Source organism: Coturnix japonica, chromosome 12, assembly GCF_001577835.2.
Source record: "Coturnix japonica isolate 7356 chromosome 12, Coturnix japonica 2.1, whole genome shotgun sequence".
NCBI lineage: Eukaryota > Metazoa > Chordata > Aves > Galliformes > Phasianidae > Coturnix > Coturnix japonica.
This window is the reverse complement of record NC_029527.1, coordinates 2522123-2537657: the sequence shown is the minus strand read 5'-3', so window position 1 is coordinate 2537657 and position 15535 is coordinate 2522123. Positions and strand designations below refer to the sequence as shown.

Sequence of the window (15535 nt, the reverse complement as noted above, 5' to 3'; positions counted from 1 at the left end):
AGGAATAAAGTATTTTTAACCAGCCACATTTTAACTTTTCACATCCCTGTGTGAACAACACTGCAGCAGTGACTACATCTGCATCTGCATTTCCTCTCGGTACAGGTTTACAAAAATACACACACCAAAAAAACCTGCACTTTTTTGAAGGAATGTTAAAATGATTTTATGTGGATCAGCGAGGAGAGCAGTGATTGCCATGGGGCTGACAATCATTTATGCAGAAGTTCTCAATTGCTCCCAATGGCCTGTCGGATGCTGAAAAGGAATGCAAAGCAGATCACAAAAACAGCAGCGCAGCTTCTGATAACAAATTCTTGAAACTTTCACTCCTAGTAAACAATGTGAAAATAGAGCTGAAGCAGCTTCTAGAGAAGCAATAAAGCCCAACTGCACTATTATCCAGTAACTCCCATAGACAGAATTGTGTGATTGCAGTAGGAAAAGAAATGTTTTTCAAATTACGTTCATTTCTCAAATGAGGATGGAAAAAGAAGTAGGCCAACAAAAACTTCCTGTACTTTGAACAATAGGTTACTACCAGGTATGAGGTTGGTTGATAATAGTTACTGGTACTGCAAAAACCACAGAAATCTCAATTGTTTCCAATGGCAGAAAGTGAATGCAACTCAGAAAATAATTATCCAGTTACTTTACTGAAGACAGTACCAAACTGTGTTGAGATCTGGAAATGCAACCATACTGCAGTCAGAGGACTTAAACTTGGGTGACGAATCAACATCTATGGTATCAAAGGGGAAAAAAAAAAAAAAGTCCACTAACCCACAGAATATAAACTTTAGAGCACATCTTGGCCTAATACAGCAAATACATACTCATGTATGCATACATCAGACCACACCATCAGACAAGGGTCTCAAAGCAATTAATGCACTCTGATATTTTTGGATCTGTGTATTTCAGCCTTCAAACACATCAGGAAAAAAACTAAAAAAGCCATTGGTAGATAAAGTTAGATTTGTAAAAGGCTTAGAAATATATTAGGTAACTAGCATCTACATCTGCTAGATTAAAAAAATACAGGAGATAAACACTATCTCTGTCTCAAAGCCTCTCATTTTCATGTTGTTATTTAAAAACATGCCAAATCTCAAACCATCAGGCATGAGGGAAATGGCATTTCTCCCTTGGCTCTCCCAGTCCTTCTAGTGCTGCAAGGCACATGGCCAGGCACAGGTACCTGCCTGCTCATAAACGTGTCCTTGGAAAGGACATCTACCAATAAACTACAGGTATCCTTAGCATCAGTTTCAATTACTGATTTAAATATGAGAGAATCTCCCATATATATAGAATTGCTCAAAAAAAACCCAAAACAAAACAAATACACCACTGAAAAAATTCAAAGGACCAAATTTAAAACGCATTCAAAAAGCTGGATTACAGAATATTCTCTATATTCATCTATTCTCTCCTTGTAAAGCATGGCGAAAACCTTCAAGGAAAGCAGTTCTAAAATGATGGGGAAACCAGAGGCCATTGAATGGAAACACTGTGCTGTGGGAAAACACCAACATGCTTTCCCAGGTTGCACTGCTGAGCTGTTTGTAGCATTCCAGAATTTCAGATGTGTCACACATTCCCATGGGAAAAGAAACATTTTAAATATTGCATTAAACCAAAAGAGCAACAGTAATAATGATGGTATAAAATCAGAATCCGATGGCACAAATCCTCTTTTCCAAGCACCCTGTAACAATCCTGTTTTCAACATTATTTCTCTACTAAATAATCTTAATAATAAGAGGTGCCCAGGGAAGTGGTGGATTCACCGACCATGAGAGTGTTCAAGAAACGTCTGGATGTTGTGTTGATGAATATGATTTAGCCGGGAAGTATTGGTAATGGTTGGACTAGATGATCTTCTAGGTCTTTTCCAACCTTGATAATTCTGTGATTCTGTGAGAGCAGCGTGCATGTTTGTGCCTAAGAATGAAGTTTGCAGGCTTTAATTCTAATTTTGTAAACCATCACTTGTGGTTTTTGATGTCCCCAGGGTACCTTATTATGTCCAGTTATGAGGTAATAAAAATCATGCTTTCTTCAGTTAAAAAAAAAAAAACAAAACAAATTACCTCCTTTCCTTACTCACGCCTAAATCAAACACCTGCTGAAAACAACAATAACATAATTCAACGTGAGAAAGCAACAAAAGCTTCCTGATCACATATAAAAGATAAGGAATTGCCACAAGTGCTCTGCAGAGCTCTGTGCTTATTGTGTTAGTGAATGGGAAAGGAAAAAGGAAGGGTCTTCAAGGAAAGTAGCCAAAGGAAACTGAAGCAAATGTAAAAAGCATTTCAAGGCTATATTTAGAAGAAGGCATTCTTCATACATTTGCCAAGCTGTTCACGTCATTTCACACAGCAGGTTTTATCCAGCTTTATAAGTCTGACAGAGTCGGAAAGAAAAAATCTGGATCAGTTGCCAGAAATGGAAATCTCGCATTTATGCAGAGGAATGAATATTTTAAGCATGTGAATTCAAGAGTGCTTTCCAAAGGAGGGAGAGGAAAAAAAGAACAAAAAGGAGGGGAGGGCGACTTTATGCCTTGTACAGATATCACAGCAGTAACATGACATGGCCTCCATTGCTCTTTGTTGAGCTAGGTTCATTAGCCATGGTGACATCACTGAAAACACCAAAATGAGTGAATATCACCAAGTCCTGCTTGGGTCTGCATACACAGGATCATCAGTTACGTAAGCAACTACATGTTTCTGCTCTATAACGCATGAAGCAATAATCTAAGATTAATAAATACCAACCACAAGCTCAAACGCGAAAATACAAACACTGAAGTTTCATAAGAATTTGATGATTTTTAAGTCACTTAACATGAGGCATGAACTTCAGTGGTTTGCATAAAGAAATGTCAAGCACGCAAATAATGTGTCACTACCACATGTAATGGAAACAGAAGCAAACAAAATGGAGAGCTCCTCTTTGTGAACTTCCATGGGGTAGGGATGGAAACAATTGGAGGTACAGGACTTATTTTTTTACTTAAACTTATGTCAATGAATTCAAGCAAAAAGTTTTTACCTTCATTCCCTTCTCCAGGTGGCTGATAAAACGAAAGCCCCAAGGATATGATGGCTGCAATTTCCAAGATTATAAGAGTCACATCCTGCAGTGCTTCCCACACCAGCTGTATGAACGTTTTTGGCTTCTTTGGGGGTATGAAGTTTTTTCCAAAAATAAGCTTTCGTTTTTCTAGATCTGCAGCAGTGCCAGCTAACCCTGTAAATTACAACAACAAGTAAGTAAAATTGCAGTGATATAAACAGTAGCTGCTTATATCTGTCTTTCAATACATTATAGTATAAATTAAAATACATTTATAATAATTTAAAAATAAATTATCTCAGTAGCAATTAAACAAGCTTTACCACCCATGGCATATTAACAAACAGACTTAAATTTTGCTTTTGCAAGATGATTTGTCGCTGCTTTCTGAAAAGGACTTTAATTAGTACCAATTCCTGACAGCTTTAATTCTAAACAAGGCTGTGAATAGTAGGATTACAGTAATAAGTCTTTATACAGGTAGATAAAAGCATACAAGTGTATATAATGACTTCTGAATATAATCATAAGGTCAAAGTAAGTTATATTTCAGATGTTACATCTGGGATGAGGTTGGAATGACTGTTGGCAGCTTTCAGTAATACCAGAAGCAGCAGCACATCTTTGTTCTGACCTCAGGTCAATGACCTCAAAGAAAAACTCAATAAGGCATGTCATGTTCTTCAAAGCAACTGCTCTCGGTGCATATGTACTGTCACATAATTGCTGGAATGAACTGCATCAATTTTTTTTCCCCTGAAGAGACAGCAACAGTGACAGCATGTTTGCATAAAGGGAAACAAAGGTTCCTTAAATCTGTATAGATGTTCAGATTTTTTACATGATGCTTTAAATTCTGGATAGAGTGTAAGAAAGTGATTGTAGTGGTGCTGAGTAACCTTTCACTTAGATGTTTTTTCCTGTTATTTTTGTTAATTATATTGAGTCTGTTCATGTCTAGCACCTTTTCTGCTTAAAAAAAAGCTACAAAATACAAATGTTAGAGCAGAAGAAGCACAAAGAACGGCAATAGAGCAAGTGGCTACATATATCTGTCAGATAATACTGATACCACATTTGGAAAATTTACAGCCTGTAGGATTTGAATGTAATTAGCCATGTAAAATTAGTCATGCTTATTCACACTGAGCTGATACAATGAAAATGGGTGAACCCCAGAAGGCTACAAGGGGGCCTTGACGAGAGAAAGAACCATCCTACTCTGTAACGATTCCCATCATCCCCCTCCTAATGCAGTTCAGGCTAACTCCTCTCCTCTAAGAACCCTGACTCCTGTGAGTCCATGAGGAACAGGAATCTCTGTTACAAGAATCCCCAGGATGCTAAGCAGAAGCAGTGAGGATCCAAACATGCTAACAGCACTCAGCTCTGCATCTCCTCCATTCAGGACTGGTGCAGCCATTCCCAGTAGCGCAGCAGACGCATGGCAGTAAAATAGCTGCTGGATGAAAGCACCCAGCACTAGCCTAATTGCCTAAAGCGATGCTTCTCTGAACGTATCAATCCTGCCACAATACAGCCAAAGACGTTGACTCACCTTTCACTTGAAGTATATAATTACAACTGCTGTGTAGCTCCTGGCTCTTGACTAACTCATCAAACTTTCATTTCACCTTCAGCTTCTCAGAAACACTATCCTCTCCCAGATAAAGGCATGCTGTAGTTATTATTACCTCACCCAATTTAATTTTCAGTACCTACTGCAGAGTGAGACTACAACGGACAGGTTCCAGCTGCTATAAAACGTGCCTATAACCATCTCCATGATTCACACAATTGCACACCAGACTTCACAGCTCGACCACGAGTTGTCACTCAGCTTCTAATGTGGGGTAAAGTCTTTGCCCCCATGAAATGTGAATTGCAAACAGTGAGCCATTTGGATAGCTGCACTGTGAACCAATGCAGACCAGAGAACTTAGGACAATGTACATGAGAGATCAGAAAGGTCACTTGCTCCTGATGGGATGTGACGCAGTGACAAGCCTTCAGGAGAAACGAAACAAAGCCAGTTCAATCAGCTTCCAGAGGGCTGCAAAGCCCTTGAATACAAAACAGGCTTTTCACTAAAAACGGCATGCACAGTTTCTAATATTTCCCCAAAACATATCCAGAACACAGCAATGACTTCATATGTTAAGAGGCAAATTCATTAACAACACTGAGAGTGTAGGAATTTACAATAGAAATGTTTGTATCAGGTATCTACAGGCAGACACGCAAAACATGTCTGAAACAGAGAGACCTCAAACACGCTGGGAATCAGAAGAAAAAAGTGCCTGCTAAAGGATTATTTTCCAACACAGAACATATGTGCACCACAGTGGGCCAGCTCCAGCAGGTGAGCATGTGAGTGGTTACTCAACAGCGTGGCAGGGATGGGTGATAAAGTGCAGGAAATATAGGACTTATTTTTGAACAGCCCTAATTACATTTAGCTAGATATGATGGAGTCATCATTTCACAAAGTGTGCTATATACATGGCTTCCTGACATTAAAGTATATACATCTTGCCCTACGGCACTGATCTTAACACACACGGAAGTACTCCAAAGAAATCCAAGAGCTCGTGCTTCTCTAACACAAAAACTGTACAGTGACTTTGACATTTAGATACTATAAGGTTGAGGACTAAATGGGGCTTAAAGCATCTACGTCCAACATTATCTTCCAGATTATAGTTTATGTAACCTATATTATATTACCTACTCTTTCTTCTTTAATTATGACATTTATTTTCCTGTAAGTTGTTTAGAAATGATGGAAAATGAAATTCAGTGTTCAGTTCTAATCAAAAAGTTTCCATCCTCCCATGGTCTGGCTATCACTTTCAAAACCTACTCAGCAATTACTGTTTTTTTTTTCTCTGAATGCTAGAAATGGACAAACACCTGTATTTACTGAGCAAGAGGAAAGGAGAGCGTGAAGAAAGCTGAAGACCAATGATAAAGTCCCAAGCATTACTGAAAAGATAAGGTCAAAAAGGGACTACACAAAACACACAGAGCAGTCCACAGGAGAGTTGAGAATCTAAGGCAAAGATGTTCCTTTTGCAAAGCTTCTATTAGTTCTCAGTGCTACTGTCAGCAGAAGGTACACAGCCCCCCTTATCTCTTCAAATAATCTGTTATGTATTATTCAGAAATATTATTTTACATAGTCCTAAAGGTGCCTTAGGCAAGGCGAACTTTGTGGCTTGCAGAGGACTGGAGGTCACTCACGCTTTGTGTTGCACAGGCAGATCTGTAGGACGCTGCTTCCCAGCGAGTGCACACTGCTGGGCAGTACAGATGGTGGAAACGTCAATTAGCACAGCAAGAGCTGCAAGTGGACATCTGTCCTCACCATTACTTGTAACGAGGAGATGGCATTCCTGCTGCTAGATTTGCTTTTTTCTCCTCCCTTTATTACACACACCGACTTCATTACTGTTCTTGTATATTTTTTTCTCTTTTCCATTCATCGCTTAATCCATGTATTGACTGCTGCGACAAATAATGAAACAATAGCGCAGATGAGAGCAATTAGAAATGGTATTTCTATATGAGGAGACAAAACATCTCAGGAAATGAATAAGAATCGGTGGGGATTGTAAAATTTAATGGAGATATCAGCTCTACATGACTTCAGAACTTGTGTGTCCCTGCATTCTGTGCTGTACTTGGTGCAGTGATAAGGCACACCGACTGGTTATAAACGCATGGGTCCACAAAAGGATAATTTTTATAAAAATACTTTTGTGTGTTGAGGCTTTGAGACACTTCTCTGCTTGGCCGAAGTGTTTGATAATGATTATGTAGTTTTTGTATTAAATTTATCCACAGATAGGCTGTACGTGTTTAATAAGAACTGTGAACACTGACTACCGATGCATTCAGCACTTAAATAATTTCACAAGGCTTGTTTCCAAAACTTTTCCTCAAAATCCTCCTGAAGTTTGGGGAGAACAGTGTGATGCCATAGAAAATCTTTTCTGATGTGCAGTATATCCAGTTCTTCTTTCCTCCAACTCGTCTTTTAACACAGATTTACTTGTTTCAAAGGGAAAGATTGATTAAAAACCTGGAGAAACAACAATTAATGTTTTTTCTCTGTTCCTTATCTACAACTGCCAGCTACTGAACACTGAACATAAAACCAATTCATGCTTCCTGAAATATTATATTTCTCCTGACAATCATCTCCTCTGCAACCAAATGCAGCATCGCAAACAGGATGATTTTGATGATGAAACAACAGCAAAATCACGTCGCTACTGAAGCAACAATTCTGGAGAAAAAAAAACAGTACAACATAAAGCTGAAGAGAATGGTTAGAATGGTTCATGCCCACTTAAACTGTAGAATGAAGAGAAGGGAAATACTATCAAAAGCAAACCGTTAAAATGCTGAGTTATGATTGTTCCAGATCGCTTGAAAGCTTTTTCTTGCCCTTAATGTTTACATCAAGTATCTCTTACAACAGCTCAAGACAGCACTCACTGACTACCCTATAGTACCACACTGAAAAAGCACTAACATGAATCAGGCAATTGAAGGGAAAAGCAACCACGTTAGCTTAACAGAGGCGACCCAAGGGCTCAGCCAAGAAAAAGAGCAGCAAGTAAATGAGCCCAAAGGAAAACTAAGTTGAAAGCCTTCTGTAATTAACACACCTTCATAACCACTTACCATCACTCTCACTGGACCTCTACAAAAAAATTCACCTCTTTACTTCAAGTGTATTGCTGGCAGTAATCATGGGAATGACAGAAAGGGGAAGAAGTCCCTGAAATTAGTTGGTGATTCCAACATCTCCAACTGCATGTGTGCCCAAGCCTTTTCTTACAGTCAATAGCCAGTGACACTGAGCCTGGGCACTGCTGCTATTAAGTAACACCGCAGGAAAGTAATCCAGAATTACAGCCTTCACTAAATTGCCCACTGATCATAAAGATTAAAAACTGATTTTTTTTCTGCATTTCTTATCGTAGTGCAATTTTAAATCACTTGAAGTTTTGCAAGCAAAACATTACAATCAAAGCATATACACGTAAATGCAATGTTCTGGTAATCAGTACAGCTGAATACAGAATATCCTGAGTTGGAAGTGATGCACCAGGATCACTGAGCTCCCAGCTCCACACAGTGCCACCCAAAATCCAAACCCAACATCTGAGAGCTGCCCAAACTCTCCATGAGCTCTGGCAGTTCAGGACTGTGTCCAGCACCCCCTGGAGAAGAACCTTTTCCCAGCACCCCGACAGCTCTGTGCTGTTCCCTCAGGCCCTGATGCTGATGCCAGAGGGCAAAGCGAACAGTGGCACAGCTTAACATATGTTGTCATCACAACAGCAGTATGGAAAAGAGGTTTTTTCTGTAGATGAGGCCAGGAACCTGTAGGTTAAGACGAATAACTTAAAATATATTTAAATAAATAACACAAGAAAGAAATCTTAAGTTCTGAAGAAAGCAACACATATTCTTGTGATGTCCATAAAGGAACCAAATGAAAACAGCTTAAAAAAGAAAAACCAAAGCCACTATGTTAAGCCTGCTTCCACAGCATGATTTTCTCCCCTCCCACCCTTACTTTAAAAAAATAAACAAACCAGATAGCAGTGAGCTGTGTTTTTCTGAAGTGTTACCTCCAAGCGCTGCTACTTGGCAGCTCTTAATTTCATTGCTATCTTTGTCAGTGTCATCTGCTTTTCCCGTGAGCAGTGTCAGCTCGTCAGCTGCACAGCAACTGTACTTGCTTCAAGCTGTGCCTTTGCAAGAGGCAGAGCACTTGCTATAGCTTATCTTAAGGTACTGTGTATCTGAGACAGAATTCAAGGTACCTAAAAAAGAGAACACTGAAGAAAAAAAGAGTTCTGTGATCATTATACCATCTGCAAGCAACATTAAATGCTGCTATTGCTCCTGCATGTGACAATGATGTCACTTAAAATCATAATGCTCAACCTGTGGGAAGATGGTAAGAAAATAAGATGCATTTTGAGCATCCCAATGGAATACAACATCCCACTGACCAGGAGTCTTAGAATAGCTGGACCTTTGAAACTTCAAACAGCACAAACACCATGAGCTCCCTGCTACCTACATAACACTGCACCACACTCAGTATTACCATCTCCATGCTCTCCAGAAACAAGTGAGACCCACACTTAAGATCTTCATCTACCTTTCCTCTAAGCACCACATAAAAGTGAAGGAACAATAAAAATGAAAGGAGCTGTAAAGTTTCATCCAACACCCGAATATCTCATAACACAGATATATAGTCAACTTTAAAAGACACTGGCACTAGTATTTCAAGCAAGTCCAAAAAGCTCCCTATTGCCCCATTTTCTAAATGCATCAAGAAAAGAAGTGACAAGAAGTCAGTCTCAAGACCTTCCAGCCCACTGATAATTAGTAAATTCAGCTCCTGGGTGAAAAGAGCAGCAGAGAAGAGCACAAGGTCAGCAGCAGTGATTTAGTCGGGCTGATGTTACTTTCAGAACAGAATTGATGTTATTCCTTCAAAGCATTCTTAGCTCTTTGTAAAGCATAGTAAAAGTTGTGGGTTTTTTTGTTTTTTTTTTCTTTAATAGTGTTAGAAGGGACAGTTTTCTTGCCTCTGACTTGTGAATGACTAGCAAATACAAATGGTGACCAAAGCAATCTCAAGCATTGTGTGGGATATGGCATTATTTTATTCATATATTCACATGCAATAGCACTCCATTAGGAATACAACACCCACAGACTTTTCCTATTTTAGCACATTAAAAAGCCCAAAGAATAGACTCTCTCAATATGAAGCATATATTGTCAATCACCTTGATTATCCCTCAGTATAATTAACCTTATCTGAATGCAATAATCACTAATGAAATTCTCCAGATTATTTTCTAGTACAGAGCAAATACCAAATTAAATTGTAAAGCAACTACCCTCAAGGAAGGAGCTCCTAGACACCAGCTGCAGAAAGAGTGTAAGACAGAACCAGTCAAGGACACCAAGTATTTTTGTGCAGAATGAACTGGTCCCATTTCAGTCTCAAATCTTAATAGAAATGCGCAAGAGTTTTCTTGAAGTAATAAGAATTTTCTTATTGCTGCCCAATAAACTCTACAGTTATTAATTATCCTTTACTAAATATTTGGAAGCTTAAGTTTTTATTTAATATGAAATCTCAGATTAGAATTAGGCTTATCAATTTATAGCTTAACCATTTTTATTGCATACTGGTTTCCTATGTTTACATTGTGCTAGCTATTTGATTTTAATTCCAGCCCATTAATTCATTGCTTTGCTTAATCTAGCTCAACTGGGAAGAGTCCTTCTTAATCCAAAACAAAAACATCCATACAAAGAGTTAATCCATAGCGGTTAATCAGGAATAGATGCTCCAAAATAAATCCACGGGCTGGAAATAAGTAAATCCCTTAGACTGAGTTTGATTTGGACCGCTTTCACCTCCGCTTCAAATCTGCTGCTAAAGACAAATACGTCCCCATGTCACAACTACAGCAATACAGTTATTTGGAACTGCAGCCATACATCATACAGAAGGAGAACACAGCAATTTTCTTTAGCAAATTTTTGCATATAAGAGAAACAAGAATAGTGAGAAATTGACAAGTAACAAAAAGAGATTTCTTCTTATATGAAAACTGGGCAGAATTCTAGGCACTACTGCAATTTAACACAGAGATATATATTTGGTTAGCTGTTGCCTAAGGACTCAATTCAGTTCCCTGCTATCTCATGGAGGGTGTGCACACTAAACTACAGGTGTGAGCATAAAAGCAGAGTGACAGAAACGTGATGATTTTTTTCTTCTGTGCCAACTATTTTATTAATGGAGCGGTCCCTCATCATTTGGAGTTTATCTTAGAAAACAAGCACAGCGCACAGACTCATTAAGGCACAGTCTGTCTTAAGAGCATGAACAGTCGCCATCTCTGGTCTAAAGGTCAAAGTGGAGGAACAAAGGATCTTGACACCAGTTGTAGGAAACACATCTGATGGCAGCAGTCACCAGTACAGTCTGTACACATGTAAAATCTCATGGTAATAGTTCAGTTAATAAGTAAAGCTCTAGGACTTTGAGATAATTAATATCAGTCATTACAAAGCAATACACAGATACTGGATAAGATGCAACTGTCAAAATTATACCACAGATTATTCCTTTATCTGAAAATACCTTTTAGTTAAGAGAGTGTTCTCAAGCACCCATTTGCATGACACTGAAAGATGGAGAACAGAAGAAATCCCAGTTAGGCTCACACCAGGAAGAGAAGCATCTGAAATGTTTCTTCTGGCTTAACCAGAACTGTTAGTTTATCCCTTCTGTAACTAACTGAAAACTGCATTTTAATTTTCATATGCTTCTCTTTAGATACCAAGATTAGAATGGGTTTTTCTGTGCTCTTTACTTGTGCTTCTGCCTCCTACAAAATGTTTTGTCCATATTCACAGTCAGGTGGGATGTCCAAAAATTTATGCAAATTGCTACCAGACATGGCAAAAAATGTTTGGGGAAATTGGCAATCTTCCAAAAACCGGGAATATTCCAGAAAAGCAGAATATGATTCAGAAGTACTTTGTCAACTCTGCAACCATTTTGTTTATAGCTGCAATGCAGCATTCTTTTCAGGTCTTTTCATCTCACTTAAAGGATAAAATGACCCAACTGCCTACTCTGTTCCATCATTATTCATTAATGAAGAGACTGGGCCTAGAGGATTGTCATTGCAGGATTAAAAAAAAAAAAAAAAAGGTTCATTAATACATCCCTTGAGCGTGGCACATATTAACAAAAAACAAGAGATAAAGATATGAAAATCAGAAACTTTCAAAGTCTGCTTCAGAGAACATCATCGGTTTAAAATATTACTGATAGCTTACCATTATATTATAAAATAATGTTGATTAATGTAGGAGGTGCAAACCCCTTGAAATGCTTTTCAGTGAGATGAACTAAGGATGCTTTCAGGCAGACATCTTGAGCATGCATTTATTTTCTACAGGTTATGTAAGTGGTGAGCGGAGATGAACTGAACGGTCAGGCTGAAATATTCAGGACACTGAAAGGCAGACTTCCCCCACTCCCTCTCTCTATTGCCTTAATTCTTCTATGCCTTCTGTTAAACTTATTTATGGTTTTCCCTGTTTCCCTATTTGCCTCCTATGTCCTTTCCTCTTCCCAAAGCTCATCTTGCACATTTTCCCTCTTCCCTTCGTATACTTTTTCACATTCTTTACTTTCCCCTTTGTTTTATCTCAAAGAAACCAATGCCTCTGATAAATATCAGGTAGCTAGCTCTTCCTTCTTCCCTCTCAGTTTCTACTGCTCATTACCTCACTCTCTCAAACTTCTTACTTAACTGGAACTGTGTTATCTTCCGGGCCACAACTGTTTCTTAGCTTTACACAGCCACTGCCCCCTCTGCAGGACTCAGAAAATCTCAAGAAAAAACAGTCAATTTGTTTAATGATTACAAAAACAGAATCCAACAACAACAACAAAAGTAAGTCTATTATGTGAGACTATTAATACCAAGGACCAATGTTAGACTACATTTATATGCTCTCAAGATATTAGAATGTACTGGAAAAACGAGCAATTTCATTTATTATGGAAACAGGAAGCAAGGTTACATAACATAAGAAGACAGCAGCAATCTTTTAACTTCCTGAGCGTTGTTTGTGTCAGTCTTTATCTGCAATTAAGCTCAGTGCATATGAAGTTCACTGGCTGCCAAAGCTCAGAGGACTGATACAGCCCAGGACAGGTAACTCAAGCTCCTTCTACACTGACCTACCAAACTCTGACCTATTAGACCTGTCTGGTAAAAGTGAGAAGGGATTACAATTTCATTCAGATCTTGATATCTGAGCAATTCATTGACAAGAGTACCAATTATGTTCGATCCCGTCACCTTTCCCCCTACTTCTGGGCTGGACTGATTTGCCATGAAATGGTAATCCCACGTCATGCTGAATTTGATAAGAGTGACCTAAGATGAAACGTTCTGGCTCTTGAAATTCAACATGGTTACTACATCTCCACACAAATCCCCTGACTCTGCATATATATCTTTATGTTCTTTCCTCTGCTGTCATTTCACTGTACGTTTTTTCTGTGTGCTTTTTTTCCCTCTAAATCTGGTCTGCATCTGCTGTGCTTTATGTAATGCTGCTTTGTGCAAAGTCATAGGACCCAATTACAAAATTTCAGCAGGAAACTGCATCCAAAGATTTTGCTTTTACTGATTAGAAGACATTTCTCTACCGAGGTCTTAGCTTCATAAAGTGGAATTCCTTGATTCTGAAGGCAGTCAAACAGGTCCTTATTCCTGATCAAGCTGCTGCCTTCAACACCCTTGACTTGTCCTTGAAATGGCTTTCTGCAGCCATGACTCACTCTGCTACAGCACTCATTTTACTGGCAGAAAACTGAGCTGAGTGACACAGAGCTAAGCATGGAGGGACATCTCTGTGCAAGGGACAGCAGTTCCCGGGGCACAAGGAAGGAATGCCAAGCAAAGCGTTCTTGTTATTGAAGTAGAAAATAAAAAGGTATTCACAATTTAATTTTCCTGGCTTCAAACACACATCCTCAACACACGACTTCATTTGTGTGTAGGAAAAGAATCATACAGCCAAGCTTTCCCCTTACAACCAGCCATTTAAGAGGGAAAAAGAGTACAGAGGGAAGCATTTGAATCATACAAGCATTAGGAGAAAATAACAAACTACAAACAGGCAGGTAATTTAGCTGTTTGCAGGCTACTTTCTTCTTCAAACACCACATCAGTATGTTACCGGCTGGATGTCCGCTCTTCAGAAAGAAACCCCTTCACTACTGTATTGTATTTATTGAAAGTTTGGGATCTAATTTTCACAGTGGTATAAAATAGAAGACCAAATGTTCTTGTGCTATGGTAGACCACGAACATTTGTTTGAATAGGAAAATTATGTCTGGAATTTGCTTTTGTAAAGATCAAGCACGATGTCTGGAAGCTGTAGTTACAGGCATAACAGGGAAAGCTTTCTGGAACATTTCCACCTGAAAATTATGCATGGCCATTAGGCTGTTTGTTTCCCAATAAGCATTAATAACTTAAGATGGGTGTGGTTACCACCTAAGCTTCCTGTATTATCTCCCACTTGTATGCCCACTAAGTGTTTATAAATGATGATTAGACATTAGTCCACCACCTGGCACAGTGGGAATCTGAATCATAATTGGAGACCAGCAGAACACAAGCATATTGAAAAAAGTAAACAATTTACATCTCAATTTGGCAAAGCCAGTGCTACACACAAGTCATTACGGGTATCTGAGTTCATTAATTTTCACTTAAATTCAGGAAATAATCATTCAAAAGCCAAGTGGAAAGTACCTCATTTCTCCTGCCCATCCTAAGGGCAGCTCCTGAGCCAGCCAGGAACATTTCCAGCCTCTATTTGCTAGCACTGAAAACCAAAGGCAACAAGCAGCCATGAGCAAGATAGAGGGTGGCTACAGTCACACCTTGAAGCACCTAACTGTGCACTCACAGGCTCCTACCTCAGCATCACCAGTGCGACTGAAAGGACTGAAGTTAAAAATGTCACTCCATGGCAACCATAGGTTTACATCTTAATGGCCTGTACAAACTCCAGCAATGGTCAAAAGGTTCTGTTTATCCTCATAGCAAAGATTGTTTATCCTCACAGCAAACACTCTCTTTGCTTGTACATGTTTGCATAACATAGTGCACAGCTATTAGCAGTAGACTAATTCTTGACCCTTTCTGATGCCTGAATTCTCACAAATCTCCCTAACTTTTAGTTCTGCAAGAGGAAAAAAACCTAACGCACATGGGAGTTTATACAATAAATGTCATGACATACATCAAAAGCTCAACTCATCATTCTTGCTCAACTTAACTTTCACATAATTATCCCTTTATGTACACAGAGACAGAATATAGACAAATGTGGAAACAGCCAGGGATACCACAGCAATGACGCAAGGGTCAGTGGAAATTACAACTGTGAACACAGAATACAAATGTGAAACAAAGCTGAGTCAAGGACTCTGGGTTAGACTCAATGGATACGTATGCACGGCAAAAGCCAGTTAAGTGCATTCATTTATTTATTTTTTAAAGCAATGCTAATTCAAAATGGGACTGTATCTTTGAATTAAAGGAGACTCTGGTGAAAACACATCTCCAAAGAATGGAATTGCCTTATATGGGTTACGTTGGATGAAACGTTTGCCCAATTTTTAAGGCTTACATTTGTAACGTGAATCACAAAAGTAAGAGTGAATAAAGATGCTAATTTTATGGACATGTTGAATTCAGTTTGGCATTTCTGTTGTTGAGGGCTCACTGGATAGAAAGGATATAACTGCTTTTGAAACTTTCAGAGAATTAAATGTAATCTACCTCC

At 38.8% G+C, this 15535-nt stretch overlaps 1 protein-coding gene across 5 annotated transcripts in view; it reads right to left on the bottom strand.

Moving 5' to 3' along the window:
- The window catches only part of ATP2B2 (ATPase plasma membrane Ca2+ transporting 2), a 319480-nt gene that overhangs the window by 91458 nt on the left and 212487 nt on the right, over positions 1–15535 (bottom strand). For all 5 annotated transcript variants that reach the window (XM_032447214.1, XM_032447210.1, XM_032447211.1 and 2 more), the window contains exon 5: positions 3067–3264. In XM_032447214.1, the coding sequence (XP_032303105.1) occupies positions 3067–3264 (198 nt within the window). The remainder of the gene's footprint in view (positions 1–3066; positions 3265–15535) is intronic.